Genomic DNA, 21,947 nt, shown 5'->3' with positions numbered 1-21,947 from the left:
TGTCTGAGAGAAATGGAAGATGTAAAGTGCTTTAAAAACCACATTCTCTGTTTTTTAGCTGCTTCTTGTACAGTGTATCTGACTTTGAAGGCAGGGGATGACTAGAGGTAGGTTCAGAGGCAAGGGGAAAAGGAAACCAAGATTACTGTGAAAACAAGTGAAATGTTTGGTTCTGAATCCTAGATTAATTCTCAAAATCATGTTAGATGCTAAAATGTTAATGTAAATACTATAAACTGCAGATAATTAAAATCTTAAAAGTATAACATAAAGTAGGCCGAGTTTGACTTCTGCTGTCCTAGTGGAGCTGGAATGACATGAAGTGCTGCTGCAGAGACAAGGTGTGAGTATGCCCTGCTTTTCTGGATTTAAACTTTTTCAAGTACAAATCAATTTGTTTACAGGCGAAGCCCTAGAAACCTCTTCCTAGTTTATTCTGCAATACCTGAATTTTTACAATTTTTTTTATTATAATGTAGTATAAATGCTGAAGTAACAAAAGGAAAATACACTCAGGGTATTTTTCATTAATGGTGGACCCCTGATTTTTTTGTACAGGCCTTGATTTTGCAATATAGCCTCAATGATACATTACTAAACTATGTTTCAGTCTAGAAAACTTCTAGTGGTAATAGAAAACAGTGTAAAAAAGGCTGGACTAAATTTAGAGTTGATTATAAACTCATGCTGTAAGTCTGTAGTAATTATCTCCTGCAGAGCAGAAGAATAGGGAATTACAACTACACTGAGACCTTTCCACAGCATTGTCGCCATAATAAATAACTTAAGAGTCTAAATGAAGAAATAGCTACATGAAAAAAATAATCTTACCTTGCAAGAGCAGCCAAATCACATTACAGAACACTAGCTTTGTGTTACTGCCTGCAGTGGGGGGGGTTGCTGAATTTCAGCCTGCAAATGAAAGTTTACTTGGCCCAAGGTTCGTCTTTTTCATTCAAGTGCAGGAAGAGGAAATGTTCCAAGGAAACAAAATACTGTTATATTCAAAATATTGGCACAAGGCAATCAAAGGAAGACGCAGGTGTCTTCTGTCACACTCGGCAGCTTGAGAGAAACAGTCTACAAGAACTACAGTAAATTAAGATCTCATTCCTTCATAGCTATTGGGATTTGTTTCTCCCTTGTCACGTTGTAAATATTTTGCACACCTCTTCATATAAATCTTGTGCAGAGCTACACCCTCCCCCTTAATATTTTCCAATACGAGAGTCCCTGACTCCCATACAGCTTCCAAACTAAACAGAAGGCAGGCGGGGAACCCCAAAGAAACAACTCCCAGCACCTTCTAATGTACAGGAGTGTCTATGTTAGAACTGAAGGTGAAAACTGTTTAGGTTTCAAAAGTAAACTAGTCACAAATTGGAACTGATGTTGTATAAGCTCATGTATAAACCCTTTTTTTTCCTTGTATTTTTATATATATTAAAAAGTACATTCATTAAAAAAAAAAAATCTCTATGTGTATATACATATGTATGGATATTTAGGTATTTATGTAGCGAGAATAAGCCTGTGTTTGATCACATCCCACCTCTTCCAAGGGACCTTGTTCAATACAGAGAAGAAAAATGTTAAGCACTAGATGTAGGCGTCATGTACTCAGCTCCAGGTCTGATGTTTCCTTAAAGGGCTATGTCAGCCACCAAAATCACTGCCATAAAACAGACGTTTTTCTTTACATAACTAACAATGCTTTCTATATAAGCTTTTAACTTAAACTGTGATACCATTTTATGTTCTTTTTCCCCATGAAATTAGTTTTTAAATTGAAATAGGGACACAAAAAGTAGTCTAGTGGCACTTTCAAAGTTAGGAGGAGATGATTACTGTGTTGTTTGGACTTCCTAGCTAGGAATTATTTTTTTTTTCTTTGCAGCAATTCATATCCAGCATTAAAAAGGAAAAAAGGAATAGGGATAATTAAATAATCACCACTTGGTTAGGAGGTGTTGCTGTAAGACTTACCTTCTCTGAACCTTTTTCCCAAGGGTGGTGAGCTCTGAAGTCCAAGGCACAGGGAATTAAAGTGTAAACATTCACATATTTAATAGTACCATCAAAATAACCATCATCACTACATTAAAAACTTCAAAAATGCATTTGCGTATGGTCCTAATATAAATTAAATATATGAACTAAAAGTAAATAAATTTAACATTAGGTAATGCTATAAATAAAGGTAAATGCGTTTAGTGTACCTTTGAGTCATAAAAATGCCTTAAAAAACAGGTAAGTTTACAGCTTATCACAAATACTCCGGATACCACTGCCATGATTTTTTTTCAAACATTGATAAGTCTACATTTGACAATTCAGAATGATTTTTGGCCACTGAACACTTTGATGGAGGAAGAGGTGTGTGGGATGTCCAGGATGAAGTCCAAGTTTTATTTCACAATAAAACTTCTTTGATTCCCAGCGCTGATAACAAGGCTCTTTCTTTTCAAAACCTTACTTTTAAGTGCTTTTTTATTTTGGCTTTTAACTTGTTTAGATATCCATTTTGCGAAGGCTCATCCTGCTGAAGGAGTCTCTGAGGGAGAGAAAATACAGTTATGAGCTCATATTTTCCATGATGAAATAAGAAGCCTTGTCAGATGAATGATTCTGTACTTGATTTCCAGTATTTTCTACAACTGGCTACTGCAAAAATTAAGGCCACTGACATTAACTCATCGCTTTTCAAAGGAGTTGGGTTTGGGTCTGTATCTGGGATTATCCAACTGAGACAAAAACTGAAAGTTTAATTCACGTGTATGTAGAGAAGCAGCATAAACCACCTGCGCTACTGAGATCTTTTTAAAGTCTTTCATCTGAGTCTCTAAGCGGACTTTGCCTGGAATACCTGTATTAGGCCCCCTGCACAGGCTCAATTTCACAAGATTAGGAAATATTAATAATAATTAACAATAATATTAATAGGAAATACAGTGACAAAAGTGCTTGTGCGGGTCCAAGCTGGGTGGGGAGGGAAGCACTGGTACTCCCACCATCCCCAACCAGTGAAAACTGACTCCAGCACAGAACACCACCACACAGTACGTGATCTGGGGAGAGCTTAAAACGGCCTGAAGCTGGATAAGGAGGGAAGGTCACCTTCCTGCAGTGTTCAGCAGACACAAAAATATCATACATCAAATTCAACTACAGAAATGCCAGAGCCTTGTTAGAAACCTTCTGTACCCAAAGTCACCCTGCTCAGCAAGGGGATCACAGTGCTACAGGTTCTGACCTGCTTCATACATTCCCAGTGGGCTTTTTAAGCTCAGTCTCACTGCAGATGAAAAAAAAGCCCCGACTCCAGCTTACTGATCTTCCAGCATGGAAAACATCAACTATTTTTCCAATCTGCCTGCCCCTGGAGCTCCTCATCCCAGTTCTACTTGGAACAAACAAGTGTCAAAGTCCTGCCACACTGGGGGTGGATCTGAATCTAAAACGAATGGAATGCAGGACGAAAAAAATTAAAAATTGTCATAGATGAGGAACAAAAGAAGCATTGCAAACACCACCTACCAGAACTGCTGGGAAGGGGATGTGCTCTGAAGTCAGGACAGAAAAGGAAAGGGACGGACTCAGCCAAAAGAGCCATAATTGAAAACAAATAGATGTCACAGGTTCACCAGAAGATCAAACACCCCAGTGCCCAGTTTCACACCCTCCTTATCGTTGCTGAAAGAGTAAAATCAAATATCCACCTGTGGCAAGTGACCGGCAGCACTGCCTTATACAACTGAGGGATCTTTCTGTTTATCAAAGGCTGGAGAGCTTCCTTTAACCGGTGATAATTCCTTTCAAGTTCTCGCTGATACTCCTTTTGGTCCGGACCGATCAGGCTCTTGTTCTTGCGCAGAGCATCTTCACATCTAGAAAATAAAAGCCTGTGAAACTCGGGCACATAAAAAAGGGACTTGCTTGCTACAGACCTGTTAGGTTAATAGTACAACAACATTAATTCTGTTCCTCTGGTATGACACATAATATCCTTCTCTATCTTGTCTTTTGGGCAATGAAGACTTCGCTAAACCACTTGGTGTCCATGGCAAAAGGAGAGAGTGTCATATTTCCAATTTCCATTTCATTTCCAGAGTGACAACTCCTTTTTTATTTTAATTTACTCTCCAGTTATGTTCATCCTCTCTGAAGAGAAAAGCTGATCTCCACCTAGCCCATTCCAGTCCAAGAGGATTTAAAGATTATAGATCTACTGCTTTCCTCAGGAAAGATTAACAAATAGCAGACTGAGATGTTCATCAGGAACTCTTCTGTTTGCAAAGATATAATTTAAACAAAAAGTATGAAAAGAACTTTATCATCAATGCCATCTATCACACATGAAAAAACCATGTTGTCACTGGATCTATTTTTATTTCAATTATAAATATATATTTAATTCCTCGTTGCTTGCAAAAGATGCAGTTTGCATTACTCAAGAGAAAAGTAGAGCAGCCAGCACATTTCTTAAGAGAATTCTGCCAGTGTGCATCCACTCCGCTTGCAGAAATTCACCCCAGAAGGAAATGAAACCTCCTGGCCAATTCAGCAGTTTCTCCTGCCCCGGCCAAGCTGTGAGTTCACTTGTGCCAGCGTGGCCAGTTGTGTTTACTGAGACAGGAACACTTGCTCACAACTGAACTGTCATCACTAATTAATTCCTGATCAACAGCAAAGCCAAACGACTTCAGCCCCTGAAGCCACAGACCAGCAGCACCAGAGAAACAGGAAAACACCTGGGCAGCTGTGTAGAGAACTGGAGAGACAGATTTACACCATGGATACTCCTCTCTCTGGACACCCCTGTGCTATTTTCATGTTATTTTTCATTACATGTTCCTGCCTGATGTGGTAGTACTAACTGCACCTGGCAGGCAGTTTGATGACAATACTCCATACCTTTTCGTGAAGTCTTTGAAACAGAGCCGTAGCTTGTTGTGATGTCTGAAGAGCTTTGGATCATTGGGTATTTCAGACAAGAAAACTTGTGCAACTTCTAATGGTCCCTTTTAGGAGCAGAAGAGAAAATTAAGTTTCCCGGAACCATCTGTCATATCCAGTAACTGGAGAAACTTCTTGCATATAGAAACATTCATAAAATGCAACATTTCCTTACAGAATGCACCTTGAAGAATTGCAGCTGGTAAATCTGGCATAAATCACCAAACATCATGACAACTGAATCTCTTCTAAGCTTTTCTTTTTTATTTTAAATAAGACTCTGCTTTTGGAAAACAGTGTGAGAAAACGCAGAGATTCTACATTTGTTTTCTCTTATAAGGACTCTCGACAAAATCTGCTCAACTCACAACCAAGACAAAGTTTAAACAATGCAGATGGAACCAAGGAAATGTTTGCCAGCCCTGCAAACTCAACCCAGAACTTGAAACTCTGGTTGCTTTTTTTCCAGCTTGTGCATTAGTAGAGCTTTACTCATACTCCCTCAGTTTTTCCTCCATTTTTCTCCATTCACTAGCTTTGCTTTCCATTTTGTTCAAAAACCACAACAGGACACAATCCTACTTCCACCCACCAGAGCCTGGCTAACCAACAGGAAAGTAATAAAACTTTTAAAATGTTTTTGGGGGAGGGGGGTTTGATTGTTTCTTTGGGCTCCCCCACCCCGCCTTTTTTGTTTCGTTGTTGTGGTTTGGTTTTCTCTGTTTTTTAAAGGAGAAGGAGAAGTAGGGAGAAACAACTGTGAATGCCAGGAAAGAGCAGGTTACTGAGGGGGGGCTGTCTCTTCTCAGCCACTTTCCAGATTTAACCACATTTTCAGGACTCTTACGCAAATGGCAAAGTCACTGAGAGCAGCTGGCCTAGACCAACCAGTGACCTTAAACACATCCCACAGACTGAATGGGGGAAAAAAATCCCAGGTATTTTAAGAAATAAGGCCCAATGCTGAACATCCATCACACCGAGTGATATGTATACGATATGATATATGATACCCCAGTGTCTCTAGCTTGGCCAGTGATCCTCACCTGATTTACTGTGGTACCTACTGATCCTTGCAGCACCATCTGCAGCATCTTTGGGTCCGCGGGGTCTTGGTGGGTTGCAAAAGCCAGTTCCTGTGTTTTCTTCTGCATGTCCTCTATGGCAACTTCAATGGGCGTCAAAATGATCTAAAGAAGTAGCCAGAATAGAGTATACCTGTTACGGCTGAGACTGCCAACCAGACACAGACCTTCAGAAACACCAAGGTCACTTTGGGGTGTCCCACTGAAGAGGTGGAGAACACTGATAGGACAGTCTGGACAGAAGCACTTCAGAAACACATTGTCTCAGTCTTGATTTAGGAACATCAAGAAAAATATTTTATTTTTAAATGTATTTCTACATCTGGGTACACAAGCGCTTTCTGAGATTGCTCCTGAGCGGGCAGACTCATGTCCCTTTGCAGTCTCTCCAACCAGTCAGCCAGGGTTACAGGACTGTGTCAACTGGATACACCGGTGAAAGAGGTGACATTCTGCATTACTAAATTGGTCTGGTTTTAGTTTAGGTTGAATAGGAACAGGGAAAAGCTCAATAGAAACAAGGCGTTCTTAAACTCAGGTGCAGAGTCTCTGCAGTGAACAGCCAGAGCAGCTCATAATGGTGCTGTCTGCTCTCGCTCTCTGCCAAATTTCTGCATTTTTAACAGAGAAGGGAAAGGCAGGCTGGTGATAACCAGGAGGGTGCATCTGTGTAATGTGACAGCATGAAGGGACATGGCTGTGATATTAAACTACACATACAATAGTACACTGTGCATGAGTTTCAGCAACATTCCATCAAACACAGGAAGCCCCTGACAGCACAGGCCTCACCTCTTCTTTGTGAATGACGTTTATCCTGGTTTTAATGTACGGGAAAGCATGGGACGTCGTCAGGATGGTTTTGCGCTTGAACTGCTCGTGCAGCTCCCCGTGAGCCCGGCCGTCCAGCGTGAAGGGTGTGCAGTACATGAAACGCCGCAAGTTGTAGTTCTTGTCGAAGTAGGTTATCCTGTCCTTCATCTCGTACGTGTCGAAGTACGGCTCCACGTAGGTTATCTGAATGTAGGCCTGCGGGACGGAACCCGGGTGTGCACAGTGAGGAACAGCACCAGGGGGAAGAGCTGAGCCCTACGCCCTGCTTTTTAGCAGTGCGATCACCTAGTCTGCTTTCTTTCGTCTTGAAGCCACTTCTGGAAGAACTAGGACTGCTTTTTTTTGCCTGTACTCAGAAAAATCACACTCACACAGACAAGGACTAGGGGTGCTGGTAACTGCTCGGCAGTTTCTGGACCAGATAAAATACAGCTCACTGCCCTCCTCCTCTCATGCTCTTCACATGAAGCTTCTCCTTCCTTTCCTTGCAGATAATGCCCTGCCCTAAGCCACTAGGCATTCTAGCATGGTAAAATACTGACCCAGGTTGGCCAGAGAGGTGGTGGATGCCCATCCCTGGAGACATCCCAGGCCAGACTGGATGGGGCTCTAAGCAACCTGAGCTGGTGAAGATGTCCCTGCTCACGGCAGGGGTGGCACTGGGGAGCTGGGAAGGTCCCTTAAACACAAACCATTCTATGATTCTATTTCTGCTGTGCCTAAAGGACATGGCACAAGAATGACAAGATGCTGCAGCTGCAAAAAAGCCAGAGGCCAGAGAATGGCAAACTCCCTTCCATGCACCCAGAAAGAAAGAAAAAGGCCAATGCAGCCTGGGCCTCTGCTGTCCTGTCATCTCTCTTCCCACCCACCACTGCCTAATTTTGCATTCCTTTGCTGGGATGGTTTTCCCCAACTCTCATCTCAAGCAGTCACAAGATGCTCCGGATGTGGATTTCATTGCCTGTTGGGTGAAATTCAGGGCAGATTTGTTCCACTGCGTTTGCACACATTCAGGACCGGTTCTACCTCTAAACCTGTACTTGTGCTCTTACCTTGTTAGGATCTAGTTTACATTTGTCCACAGGGTTTGAGTCCTTAATCACTTCAAGCACATCTTCACCAAACCGTTCTCCGTAAAATCCCTACAATCGAGAGCAAATGCATTGAAATAAACCATCAAATGCAGCCATCAGAGATGGGGGTTGGAGGGACAAAGGCTTATTCAGGGAGGTGAAGCTCCATGTGCCTCCAACAGTAGCTGTGCTGGGGCTGAATGTGATCTGCTGATCCCAGAATTAAATCAGTCACATTCCAGGGGCAACAGGAAAAAACAAGCCTAACGCCCTGGAAAGCAGGAGAACTCGGGAGCCTTCCAACTGCACACAGACAGGCTGCGTGGTTTTGAACAAGCCATCTGAGTGAGCTGGGTGTCTGTGAACTCAGCTGAAAACTGGGGTCAACACGGGATCAGCCTAGAAATCAGGTGCCGCATCAGAGCGTGGCTCTGCTGGGCTGGGTGAATGGCCAGATTCGGAATTCAGGTTTTTTTAAACCTGAAACAACACTGCTGCTTTCAGCGCAATGTGACAGCGGCTGAACTGTTGTGAGCAACAACGTGACATCAGATCTGTTGTAGTGAATAATCCAGGGTCAGGTCTGCCCTCTGGCCCTAGGGACACAGAGCATGGCACGGCCCAGAGCCTGGTCCTCCCCTGCTGCTGGGGATGGCTTCATCTCCGCACAGATGAGAACAGTCTCTGACCTCTGCTGTCCCCCAAATTGTGCTAAGACATTGTCTAGACACAGGTTAGTTGGCACAAAACCAGGCCAGACTAACCATTACTTGGTACAGATGATCACAGGGTGGTGCCTGGAGCAGCGCCCAAGCCCCAGTTACATTAATCGGAGTTGCCTTTGCCTGTTCATGCCTGAAACAAACTTCAGACCTGTGATACCCTCAGGGGCTCTGAAATTCAGCCACTTTAGAGGCTTCAATCTCTAGGACAGGAACATTACAAAAGCAACAAAATCACAGCAAAATGCAATACTTTCTGACAGGCAGATCCTGAAAGGCGTCCCAACCTTTTTTCCAGCCCAGGTCACCCTATTTACACGAGGAGGCTAACAAGAAGTGCAGACAAGGTGTGATCCGCCACAAAGTCCGGAATGATCATAGCAGGTCTGCAGCTTTCGCTACAAGATCAAGGAAAACCTGTGGGATTCCTCTCCTTACATTCCAGCTGCAGAGGTGGTCCTGGCCACAGGACGCAAGACATCGGGTTCAGCTCTGGCCACCACACAGGTCTCTGCAAACTGTTTTGCCAAGTGACTGTTTCTCTAAACTCAGCTTTGCATCAGCCTCCAAGAGGCAGAGCGCTGGTTTTTGCCCAACGATTTTAATTTCCAACACTTCCCGTAATTTGGCAACGCAGCTCTTAAATAACTAATGGAAAACAGTTAAACTGCAACTCCCAGACAGAATTTGAGGTCGGCCACGATCATCTCACCTCGAGCCTATGGGAAATCTCAGCTAACTTGGTGATCGCGGGTTCCTTGTAAACAAACTCTTGCTCATCCAGGTCTCCAAATTTAGTTCCATAAAAACCAACCCGGAAGTAGGTGCCAAACATTCTCTTTCCATCCTAGGTGTGGAGAAACAGATGGTTATTTCAGTGTGGAGACATGCACACCTCCAAGCACGGCTGCAGGCAGGCTCCTGAATTGATGTGAAATATAAAAGAAATTAAAAAACAAGGAAAAAAAAATAGAAAGAAAGAAGGGAAAGAAAAAACACACCTGGAACTCAGCATGAATGCATTTTAGCAGCAGACACCGCAATGAAATTATAAACTAACATGAAATTATATGAATCAGTTATGACCATTAGCCCAACCCTGCAATGACTTTTCTCACCCCAGGAAGAGTCTGGAGGTGTCAGACATCTCTGGGGAACAGTCCAAGGCAAGTCCCTTCATTTGGGTAATTATTTCGGGCTCTCCAAACCCTCTGCGGACAACCCTGAGCCCATAGCCTGTAGCTGCAGGGGGGATATTGCACAGATACCCCTTAAATCACCCACATCAGAGCACCCCATAAATTATCCACTCACAAGTAATTGCAGGATTGGGCTGAAGTCAATGTACAGTTCACACACACACACACACACGCAAGTGCTTTTTAAATAGCGTGTCAACTGGAAGGGGTTACGTTCTCTTCTAGTAACTAATGTCTAGTACAGAGGGCCAAAGTCACTCCTGGTGAAAGCAGATGCAATTCGCTCTATCATGTACCTGCTTCCATGGGAGCCAGTGGTGAATTTGGCCCAGAAATGTAACAAAAGTAGAGAAACAAGAAAGATTTTTGCTGGATAAAGTAGCGAAGAAAATCTGATTAAGAGAGAGAGAAGAAAAACGCTTTAAAAATACATCGCACCTTTGATTTTGTTAAAAAAACCTCACGCTGCATGCACAAAACCAGAAATGCCTTTCAGCAAGAAACTCTACAATGTTCACCTTTACTCTCGCGAGAAAGTGTGTATATAACACAGTATATAACATAGTATATAACATTTAATGTTTCTGAATCTGGGCTAGTGTTTGGTTTCAAACAGCACTGACATACATCTTGGCTGCCATGTACGATATTTTTTTTCAGTCTTTTGCTACGGCAAAACGGATCTTTTGTGGTGATGGTGAACATAATCTATGGAAGGCAAAGAGTATAAACAAGCCAAACTAAAATTAAAAAAAAACCCTCAGGCAGACTGGAAAAAGCACTGTCACGCTAGCATCCCTAGAATCACAGAATCATGGAATAGTTTCGGTTGGAAAGGACCTTCTAAGGCCAACTAGTCCAACCCTTGTCCAGAGAGGGGTTTTCATCCATCTCCTGCCAGTGCTGACCACAGGGTTTTGTCACCCCACAGCCATCCCCAGAAGCACCTCCTGGTGCCAGCCCCAGCTCCAAAGTGGTTACTGTTTGATTGTAACTAACACCTGGCAACATCTGGTTGCAGTTCCCCTGGGCTTCCTGTCCTTCTCCAGTGCCCATCCCTCTGGACCGATATAGCAATGAGCGGCCTACAGAACCCTCCGTTTACTCATCACTACCTTTGCAAAGCCACAGTTTTGGACAATGTTCCCCACGCTAAAATCCCTCAATGCCCAGTATTTCCAGCTTCCTGTGCTATTTTTTTAAAAATCAACCTCAATGTTACAGGCTCCTTTCCCAAAGTAGCACAGAATCATAGAGTCATTTTGGTTGGAAGAGACCCTCAAGGTCAAGTCCAACTGTTAGCCCAACACTGTCACTAAACATGTCCCTGAGAACCGCATCGTGTCTTTTAACCCCTTCCAGGGAAACAGCCAAACAAAACATCTCCCCAAACCTCACACAGGGCTGGCATGCTCCATGTGGAAGCTGGTGGGATCCTGCCCCAATCCCTGGGCATAGGGCAGGCCCCATCAATGGAAGACATGCTGCTGCTCTTCCAACTCAACTATTTTTTCCTACCTAGTTGGTGAGTGACTATCAGGCTGTGAAACTGGGAGAGCTCAATTTCTTGCCTGGAGTTAAGAATCCAGGATGGCTCCGTACTGGGATCTTTTAATTGAAATTTAGCCAACACCAAAGTCTATTTAATCACAGTACAGAAAACAAAACAAATAACTTAAAAATACTCCATGGTCTTGTTTCTGAAAAGAGCTAAAAATGCAGATATGAGGGAGAAATTATTAAAAGCATTTTATCTCCTATTATTTTATGAAAAATAATAGGTCTTCGGGAGGAGAAGAGAATGAAGGTGAACACTGAATAGCCATTACAGAACTGGCAGAGCAGATAACAGCCATCATGATTTATGAAGGTTCATGGTTTGTTATTATGCATGGTAAATACCTTTCAAAATTGCTGGGAATCAAGTTTGAGAGTTATCTCTTGCACGCACACAAAAAGCTTTGCCAACAAGATTTGAAAAATCAGAGACAGGAGTGATCACATCTGCCTTCTTCACCAAGACCAACACAGCAGCAGCAGCAGCTGCCTGGAGGCAGAGCCAGCCCAAAGGATGTCAGAATGGAAGTAATTCCTTCGTACACACTGTGCAGAATGCAAAATCCAACCATCTTTACCGAACTTGAGCATTATTTTCTTGATCAGTTTTAACCCAAGGTCCTTTGCAGTGTTGCCAACTATCACAAGTCCTCCAATACTGATTTTTTTGAAGGTACCACCTGTTACTATTCACTGGCAACCTCACCTTGCATACTTGCATTTTTGAATTCTCATGCCATAGCATGAAAAGGCTTTTTCCTAATAACTTTGTTAAACAAAAAGAATTAACTTGACGTTTATTCAATGAACAAACACACAAGCAGAAAAACCCACCACTTGTGTTTAAGTATGTCTTGGAAACAGTGTCAGACTCAGGATACTTGGGTGCTTGTAGCTGGCAATACTGCTTGCCCTGGGACATGAGGTGGGGTCCTGCTGTTGGCATAGCTCTTTGGTAAAATGAAATTGGGGTTTCCACAGTGTAAAACAAAAAACAAATAGGGAAAAAAAAAAGGAGAAAGGGGGGGAAAAAAATCCACAAGTAGGAACTTACCACAACAGACAATAGTAAGAGTGGGGAGGAGGGTCAGCAACCAGGGCGACAGAGGAGAAAACAGAAAGTATTTAATTAGGGAAATTCCAAAAAACAAACAAGCAGCAAATTGGCAGCAAATAAACTCTAAAATAAAAAAAGGGTGAGCATCCATTAAAGTATTTAAAACAAGGAAAAAGGGCAAAACATGCAACAAATCTGAAAGCTACAAAGCACAAAGATCAGAAAAAGTGTGGCCATGAAGGAGCACAACAACAGATGAGAACAGAAACCATGGGTGTCTTTTACCATGCAGTAAAACGTGACTGAGTGATGTTAGAATCATAACCAATGACAGGATTTTCTTCAGGGGTCGATTTAGGGACAGACTAATCAAAATAGATGCTCACAGGCCTTCACATTTGTTGGCTATTGGACACAGATCATTTACACTCCTTACCACATGTTCTCTGGATTACTTTTAAACTACCAGACTTAATTTCTTGCTAGGCTGGAACTAAAACTGATATTCAGGTATCATCTGCCCAAATTATTTACATCACACAATGCAAAAGAATTTTGTTCTTAGCCCCAGTTTGGGAAGCGTGGGTTTAAATGCTCTCCTGCTGCGGAAACATGGAGGGAGATGGCCCATGCTGAGCTGCCTGATTCACAGAAGAGCAGAGATTAACTGGACAGCTGAAGTCTAAGCAAATAACGTAACATCATCTTCACAAAACATTTACAATGTCTTCTGAGACTTCTGGATGCTCATGTGCCTGCTGTGTCGACTTGGCGAGGGCCTGAGTTACCAAACTCTCTCTGCTGCGGATGAAGCCGACGGCTTTGCCCATCTTTAATCCAATTGTGTGGTTCTCATGGTGTATGTTGTAGAAACATGAGTCAATGGCCTTGACAAAAACGAAAGCAGCAAAACTGACTCCAGTTAACACAACTGAGCCATTTTACTGCCAGATAACAGCTACTTAATGAACTGATTGCTCTTAAATGAGCAGAATGAAGCAGCCCATTCTCCGAGATATGGTCTGTACGCGCAGGAAACGAGTTTTGTGTTTCAGTACCTCTGAGCATTATTGCTTAAATCGACCCCTGTGGGTGGGGTGAAAATATGGTATGAAGGGATGATTTTCTGTGTCAATGCTGATGAAAAGAAATATAAACAAATTATAAAAACAAACTAGTGATGATACAGTGGCTCATTCACCAAAGAACCTCATTAGTGGAACACGTCAGCATCCATGCACTACCTAGAGCTTCTTATGAAGAATTTCCTACTACAACCACAATCGGTTTATTGGTATTTCTTTGGTTAATGAATTGTTTTAACAGCAGACAGCAACAGAAATACCCACAACTAGCACATGTGGGCAAGCGTTGGCGTGAGTCATCTGAAAACTCTATTAGTGTTCTTTACTAACTAGAACGGAGTTACCTACCTCCCAGCCAGTACTCTGTGTAATAAAAAGTAAAAAGCGCATGTCACAGAAACCAAAAAAAGAAGTTTCAAAGGCCAAAACATGACCAGCAATGTAAGGTATCATAAACCTGAAATGGTTTCAATAATTATACAACATCATGCATCCAAAACAGCCTTCTCTGCCACAGAAGGACACTCACAAATTGTCCTCTATCGGTACATTTAACCTCAGGAATCTGGAGATGCCAGAACAGGGAGAAAACCACCAGACCCTCAGCTGGATCCGATGAAATCAATGCACTGATCTGCATCTAGCTGGTGGGTTTTACACCATTTAAGTTTAGGAAGGTTCCTTCAATTATTTGTCTACTGTATGAATAGACAAATAAACCCCCAACACTTCTGAATGTTACCTAGCAAGCTAAAGGCAAGACACAGTGTCTTTCCCAGACATACAGCATGCAAAACACAGGTTAAAATAACATCTGGAAGGATAAACTGACAGATGGTTGGAATTTTTAACTCTTGGATATTTTGGAAGTTACAATGAAACTTGGTTTTGTTTCATGTTCTCTCATGTTTCTCATGTTAAATGTCCAGAGAAAAAAAATACTGTTAGTGATCCTTTAATTTACTGTGGATCACCATTGGACAACTCTTGCGTAATTTTTTTTTTTTTCTTTAACAGGTAGTTTTTATTTGCACTGAACATTTGACGTTTTTTCACAATTCACATTGCAGCTGAAAATACAAATCATTACCTGGTGAACTATCTTGCTGAATGCTTCTTGGAGTTTACCATGAATAGCAGACAGCTTCTTGGCATCTCTGTTAGCTTCGTGGATAGGAATAAGGACTTTGTAAACCTCATTAACTGCTTCATACATGCCAGCCTAAGAAAATAAGGTCCATCAGATTCCTCCATCAATTCAACAGCAATAATGATACATACTACCAGCATTTAAATGATAAAACTGCAAAATGAAAAGGTGATGTAATCAGCAGCTTTTCTTAAAATATACCCACACAGGAATGGAATAAAATACTCAGGTACCTTGGAATAAAAAGCCTACTGCATTACACATTGCCACACATCATTGCTGCTAATTAATGAGATTATTAATAGAATAAAAACTGGGGTATTTTGGATGGATATGAGCACAAGAGCATGGCACAGCCAGCCCACAGCAGGGGTTCTAGGTCTTTGCTCTGTAGTTACTGCTGTTTGTACTTAAATCCACTGCATCATGCTTTATACTGTGTTGCAGGAAATAATTCACTTGCTTTCCTTGGCTTCTGATGGATCTGCTACTACCAGCTCATTAACACTGATCACATAAAGCTCTTGGCCCACTCTTTTTGAAGAGGAGGAAAAAACATCACGGCCCTTCTTAACTGTTGTGAACTCCCAAACGTGAAGCGTTGAAGTGAAAAACACTAGAAACTGGTCCCAGATCTTGCTCTTTGCAAAGCTTACTCCAGAAGGCAAAGCAAGTTGCCTTGAACAATTAAAACTCCCAGTGCTTCATGCAAATTAAGTGGTTACAACAGAGTTACACACAGAGAAAACATTGTCATTCATAATGCAAAACAGTGTAAGACTGCTGAAGAAGATAGATAAAGAAATTGAAGTCTTCTACCATGGAGAAAGACGCTGCAGCCTGTTCCAGCAATCCCACCAGACCAGCTTCTGTAAAATACTTTCCAGAACAGATACCTTCTTCGTCTGGCGATACAACATCATCAGAAACTGCTGACTCTTCCAAAACATTAGAAGATATGTTCTAAGGAGATATAATATAGATGAAATATTTTTACTCAATGTAAACAACAATCAAAATTCTCAATTCTTTGAAAGCCAGATGGTTTTCAGTCAAATCCTAAAATTTCTAAAGAGGCAGCTTTCACAGTTATTTTGTTTAATTTCCTTCTGAACCAGCACGGCACTTCAGCAGGATAATTCCTACCTGAAATGTAACACACCCTACAGGGAGGTATTTTCGGTCTTCCAGCATGCTGAGATATTCAGCCACCAAGGCTGCGGAGTGGACCAGGCACTGGGCTGACTCGGCGTGGTTGCTCCTCTCCGAGTGCTTTCCAGCCATGTTCTGCAGCCATGTCAGGCGCAGGTCAGGGGAGTTCTGATAGCCCTTCGCAATCCTGATTGGAAAGAAAACCTCTGTGATTATTATTTAATTACTTCTGCTTAAATACAAGCACCCTCAGTGCTAGGCTATCTAGAAATACACAACATAAGAAGCTATATAGATACAGAATCATAGAATCACTTCAGTTGGAAGAGACCCTAGCACTAAACCATGTCCCTAAGAACCTGATCTAAACACCTTTTAAACCCCTCCAGGTATGGTGACTCCACCACTGCCCTGGGCAGCCTGTTCCAATGCCCGACAGCCCTTTTCGTGAGGAATTTTTTCCTAATATCCAATCTGAACCTCCCCTGGTGCAACTTGAGGCCATTTCCCCTTGTCCTGTCACTTGTTACTTGGGAGAAGAGACCAACACTCTCCACGCTACAACTTCCTTTCAGGCAGTTGTAGACAGTGATAAATTACCCTAAATTACTTTCTGAGCCAGTTAGTGATGAGCAAGCAACTGCAGCTACCGCCTCACAGCAGAATGCTTTTATGGGTGACTGCTGAAGCTCCTAACCAAAGCTCATAATTTACTTGGAGACTGGTAGGAAGTGTGGGTCAATCACAGCAGACCTGCCTAGAAGCCTTCAGGACCACTGGTGCAGATGCCACCACATAATTTGGTAGCTGGCATCTTAACATGGTTCTGGAATATCTTTTGCGTATGGAGACCATCATATGTACCAGCACCAGAAAAGCCTTTTGTGCAAGCAGGTCCTGGAAGATTGTTAAGTTTTCCCTGATGCAAGCAGGGAGAGTTGTCTGTACTCAGGTGGAGGATGAGAATGTCAGAGACTCCTGGGAAGGGAAACTACTTTTATCCAAGATAAGGTACATAAGTGTCAAACAAAACCTATCAACACCACATTTAAATACAACAAACTGGTACATATTGGTGCATGAGCACTAAGACCTGTAACTGCTCCAAAAATAAGCTCCTTTCCAACCAAAGTGACTCTATGATTCTATAAGGACTCAAATGTGCAACACCTGGGTCCAAAAACAAGTAGCAAGTAGCTGTGTTGTTTGCAGATGAAATTTGAACTATGTCAAACACTGTAAGACATGTTTAAGTCTAAAGTAATTGCTAATAAAAAACAAGTAATCAAAGTTCACAGCAATAAAGCACCTCACGCTGTAAATACAGGAAGGGCAGCAGGTACAAGGTTTTGTTCAAACACCACATGGAGCACTGACATCTACTGTTCCTCCAGTGCAATGGTTATAAACTCTACCTGTACATCAAGTCAATCAGCATTTCTGGATCTTCCTGGTGCTCCTTCATTTTCACTGTGTCAGAGAGGATCATATGGAGGTTGAACACTAAATCCTGAACCTGTAAAAATATACTGCTGTAATGAACCAGCAATGGGATGTGAGCTACATACTGCTGTGTTTGGAACACAGACACTCTGAAGCTTTGTGTGTTTGCACCTTGTCAGAATTAATCAAGAACCTGAGTTTTATGTACTTAGATGCTAAAAAAAAAAATAATGTACCTCCTTCAGGGAGTTCATGCAAACTCCAGCTATAGATGGAGGTTTAAGAACAGCCTGTTAATGAACCACACATTACTCCTCTTGTGGTATTTCTTGTACCTGATCAGGAAATGTTGTCTCCCTAAGTTCCAGATCTTCTTCAGCATATGTCAGAATAGTCTTCAGGGAACGTCGTAAAAATTCCTCATTGAAGTTCTGGGATGTCCCCACCAGGGATGAGAGAGACATGGTCACCTGCATTTTCACCCTGGCAAAGTTCTGCAACAGAGAAATTATTACGGTATTTCAACAACCTGGAAACACTTCAACAGTCTGCTGCAACACCACTGCTCTGGTCATGACACCCTCCTCCTGACAGACACCTGATCCAAAAAAAGAAAACACCAGTTTTGTGAAAAGGGTTGTCACGGAGAAGTGATTACAATAAACCTCTGGTGCTACTGACTTCATAATCTGAGGACAGAATTTTTAGTTGCAGGTGAAGGTTCTCGTGCAAAAGTTTTAGTCTTTTCTCCTCCCTGTGCTCAAGGATCCTGGACAGGATGATGCTCAACTCCCTCTCGTGAATACACCCTTCATTCTAGACACTTGCTTTTGGTCTGGGCTGGCCTAAAAACTGAAGTCACAGTTAATTTGTTGCTATCAAACCACTAACAGTCGCTGTGCCCAGAACCAGCAGGTCTCTCTAGATCTTCTGCTCACTGTGGGGGACTCCAACCAACGAGAGATGTCTGTGGCAGAGCTTTGTGACACAGTGCTACACGTATGCCTGTGAAATACCAACTGAAGAGTTAAGGCTGGGAATTTTCTTGACCATTTAAAGTGCACATGGGTGAGTCAAGCTAAGATGTAATTAGAGGTAAGCAAGAGCTGAATGAAAACAAAATCCCAGCAGTCCCCACCCATTTACATGGAATAATCTAATGAAGTGCAGCAGGATACTCACGTTCCCAATCTCAAAGTTCTGCCTCATGAGGAGGTAAAGTGAGGCACTGGCGTGTGACCGTATCGTGCTGATACTGCTGCTACAGTGTCGCAGGAGCCGCAGGCACAGATCCGCACACTGCTCCGTCTCTTCTTCAAACAGCAGCTCTGGGAACTGGAAACACAGCACGTGACGAAATTAGCGTTTGGACAGGAACACGCACTCATGTTCCATAACACCAGGGCAATTCTCTGCACTGAGCATACACTGGCATTACAGAAAGTCCAGTCCCCTCTATTTGAGTAGAGAGATGCTAATTTGAATCACTTCACTTGTACAGTGAGGCAAAAGCAGACTCACTGGTAGCAATAGAAGGCAACTCATTTTACCTACCCCCACAATTTGTTTCTATATCTAGACCCTTACACTGATTTACATTAGTTCCAAAAACTCAGGCTTAAAACTGTGAGCTATTCCCAGTATACCTACAGAAACTGGGAAATCATTTAAATTATGGGCCCAGTAAAACAAACCCACTTTAAGCGAGATTCATATAGCTTAAATTCCACCCGTGTTTTGTGCTCCCTGCTGTCAACGTGCCTCTGCCTGCTTAGCATGCGCCAGCAGGAACCCCCACCACGCTTAGGCTCTGCAAACTGTACCTTTGCGTGCAGCCATCAAACCCAAAATGCATAAACACAGGATACTGATCATGAAAACTAGTCAGGATTTATCAACCCCCAGACCACACTTCCTGAAAATCAATATTGCACAAAATAATAAATGCTTGGTGAAGTGACCCCAGTGCAAAGGAAGAAAACAGCCCCATCCTCCATCAGTGCTGCTCAGGATGTATTGTAGCATCTGCAGACAATTCACCTTTGAAACCAAAGCCCTCTGTGTGGCGAAGCAGTGTTGGAGATAAAGTGCACTTTGGTTGCAGGCCATGCTGTGCAGAAGCACCTTCAGCACACCGCCAAGGATGCTCTCTTTGGACTCCGTCACAGAAACTGTCTGCAGTCAAAAGTAAACCAAGAGTTGCATGAGCAAAAATCAACCCTCGTGTGTGTCAGGAGAGAACAACTCTGCTGAAAAGCCCTTTGGAATGGAGAAATTACCCACTAAAGCACAAGTGTGATGGGAGTGGCTGAGGGACCTGGGGGGTTCAGCCTGGAGAACAGGAGCTGAGGGGAGACCTCCTGATCTCTGAACTGCCCGAAAGGAGGTTGGAGCATGGAGGGTGTTGGTCTCTTCTCCCAAGTAACAAGTGACAGGGCAAGAGGAAGCGGCCTCAAGTTGCACCAGGGGAGGTTCAGATTGGATATTAGGAAAAAATTCCTCACGAAAAGGGCTGTCGGGCATTGGAACAGGCTGCCCAGGGCAGTGGTGGAGTCACCATCCCTGGAGGGGTTTAAAACACACGGAGATGAGGTTCTTAGGGACATGGTTTAGTGCCAGAGGTGGGCTATGGTTGGGCTTGATGATCTTGAGGGTCTCTTCCAACCAAAATGATTCTATGATTCTATTCTATATTCTATTTATCTGGGCCTGCAAAACATTTCATTTCTGAATCAACCCCCAGATAATGAAAATCTGACCCACGCGCTAATGCTGCTGGAACAATGGCGCTTTCCAGCCAATGAGGCTCTGAACTTTGGGGACCTTGTTCTACTAGAGGGAAAGTGGATTCCTCGGGTGCAAGGTGTAACCCCCAGTATCAGTGAGTCTCCCAGCAGCTCAGGAGCAGATCTGCTCCTGTGTCCACCTGCCTCCAGCCCATGCCTGTTCCATTTGTACAAAAGCAGGGGACAAAACTGCCACATGTCCGTGCTGATCAGCAGGGACTGAGAACATCACTGGGCTGTGCACACAGATGAAGGAGCCCAGAGGTTTCCCTGCACCACAAACATTAAGTATGGAGGCAGGAGACTGCCCTGGAACTCAATGACTTGAGGCAGATTTGGGAACGAACCAGATGAATCAGTTAGAATAGGGCAGAACTTGAAAATTTTTACAGTTCACTATTGAGTTTTATGAACATCTGGTTCATATAGCACAATAGTGAAAAACTTTCAAAAAGACTGAAGGACAGTATTGACATTTTAAAGCAGATTGTTCTGGGCTGAGGCATTACCACTCTTCCCGCCGCAGCAGGGTGCTTGAACAGTTCTGATGGCGCTCAGGCAGTTAAGAGCAGCGGGAAGTTTTTGTTTAACATTCTGCTGCCTGGCCAGGTGACAGTAATGCTGTTATATCTCTATTTTCTTACCATCCTTACCTGTACGACTATCTCTAGTGTATCCAAAATAATCAGATTCGCTTCCGTTGCAAGATTTCCATCGATAAGTGCCTCGTGTTCTATCTCTGCCCTTGATCTAATAAGAGAAAGAAAGCAATAAAATCACTTTCTGTGTAAGAAGCAGACCTACATATTTTCCGGTCAAAAATATTTTCACATTAGCAGAAAACCCCCAGTCAAAATGCGTACATTTACTACTGGACAACACTACAAGGATATTTTACTGTATCCATTAAGAGGACAGGAAGAAAGACTTGGGTTTTTTTACATATACAAACTTACACAGGATTTATGTTTGCCATGCTCAGGAGAAATCACGCTACTTTCTGCCACTTCATTACTCTCCCAGGAACACAATAACAGTTCAGAATCAAAAAGCCCAACTCAAAACTGGTTTAGTAGCATCGTTAGGCATGCAACAGCACAACCAGGAACAGAACATATGGCTTTACACTATAGGCTATGGACACAAGGTGGTGCTACAAGAGCTAGTATAATATAACATATCCGCACTGTTGATCCCTGCAGCTAGACTGGTTGTAGCATAGTCTGAGGGTGCGATTTTCGTCGGTTTAAGCTACATTATATTACAGCTCTTGAATAAGTTCAAGAAAAATGGCACCATTTGGCTGTTATTTGCCAGGCACTCACTTTGCTAGAATGGCTTTACAAAGCTCATACAGCCCCTCGCACCGGTGGCCCTGGGAATTCAGCAGCAACCACCTAATTTCAGTGGCAGGAGCTGGATTTGACAAAGACGCAGCAGGATATTTGAAGAGCCCAACTGTGCCCTGTCCTACCACATGTGCCACCTCTGACAGACACGGGAACTGATCAAATCCAAGGCAATTACACACCAAAGGGGACAGCAGCTGACTCAGCTCTGGGACCCGGATTGCAGCAAGCCCCCTGCCACGCTCTGGGACTGGGTCATACACTCATTATCTACTCTTCGGGCTCCAGAAAATGAAGGCTTAAGGCCTGTCTCTCTTTAAAATAATACCATCTGCATAAAATGATACCACCTGCAATCAGCTGTATGCAATTCTTGGTGTGAAAAGTCTTGTTTAATTAATTTCAAAAAGCCAGACTGCCTATGCATGCAGGACACGCAGAGCCGGAGGAGTGGAGTGTGATGGACTCGGGTCACAGTGAGGAAAAATGGGTTAAA

General features: G+C 42.9%; 1 protein-coding gene across 9 annotated transcripts in view; it reads right to left on the bottom strand.

Annotated features, from left to right (window-relative positions):
- Positions 1-73: 73 nt before the first annotated feature.
- DOCK7 (dedicator of cytokinesis 7) overlaps positions 74-21,947 on the bottom strand; it is a 103,823-nt gene continuing 81,949 nt past the window's right edge. For 3 of the 9 annotated variants that reach the window (XM_082053183.1, XM_082053190.1, XM_082053186.1), the window contains 16 exons: positions 20,756-20,852; positions 19,357-19,491; positions 18,499-18,651; positions 17,652-17,810; positions 17,289-17,389; positions 15,868-16,060; positions 15,541-15,684; positions 14,662-14,793; positions 13,920-13,934; positions 9,386-9,511; positions 7,931-8,020; positions 6,834-7,070; positions 6,003-6,146; positions 4,915-5,021; positions 3,720-3,887; positions 74-2,554 (listed from right to left, as the gene is read on the bottom strand). In XM_082053183.1, coding sequence (XP_081909309.1) covers positions 2,512-2,554; positions 3,720-3,887; positions 4,915-5,021; positions 6,003-6,146; positions 6,834-7,070; positions 7,931-8,020; positions 9,386-9,511; positions 13,920-13,934; positions 14,662-14,793; positions 15,541-15,684; positions 15,868-16,060; positions 17,289-17,389; positions 17,652-17,810; positions 18,499-18,651; positions 19,357-19,491; positions 20,756-20,852 — 2,044 coding nt within the window. In that variant the 3' untranslated portion in view covers positions 74-2,511. Of the gene's footprint in view, positions 2,555-2,746; positions 3,888-4,914; positions 5,022-6,002; positions 6,147-6,833; positions 7,071-7,930; positions 8,021-9,385; positions 9,521-10,168; positions 10,265-13,919; positions 13,935-14,661; positions 14,794-15,540; positions 15,685-15,867; positions 16,061-17,288; positions 17,390-17,651; positions 17,811-18,498; positions 18,652-19,356; positions 19,492-20,755; positions 20,853-21,947 lie in introns of those variants that run through there. The other 6 variants (XM_082053184.1, XM_082053187.1, XM_082053182.1 and 3 more) reach the window with 5 other exon arrangements.

The sequence above is a fragment of the Streptopelia decaocto genome (genome assembly GCF_964273445.1).
Source record: "Streptopelia decaocto genome assembly, chromosome: 5".
NCBI classification, from domain to species: Eukaryota; Metazoa; Chordata; class Aves; order Columbiformes; family Columbidae; genus Streptopelia; species Streptopelia decaocto.
Note: the sequence above shows the minus strand (reverse complement) of the source record. Positions and strands in the feature narration are given on the sequence as shown.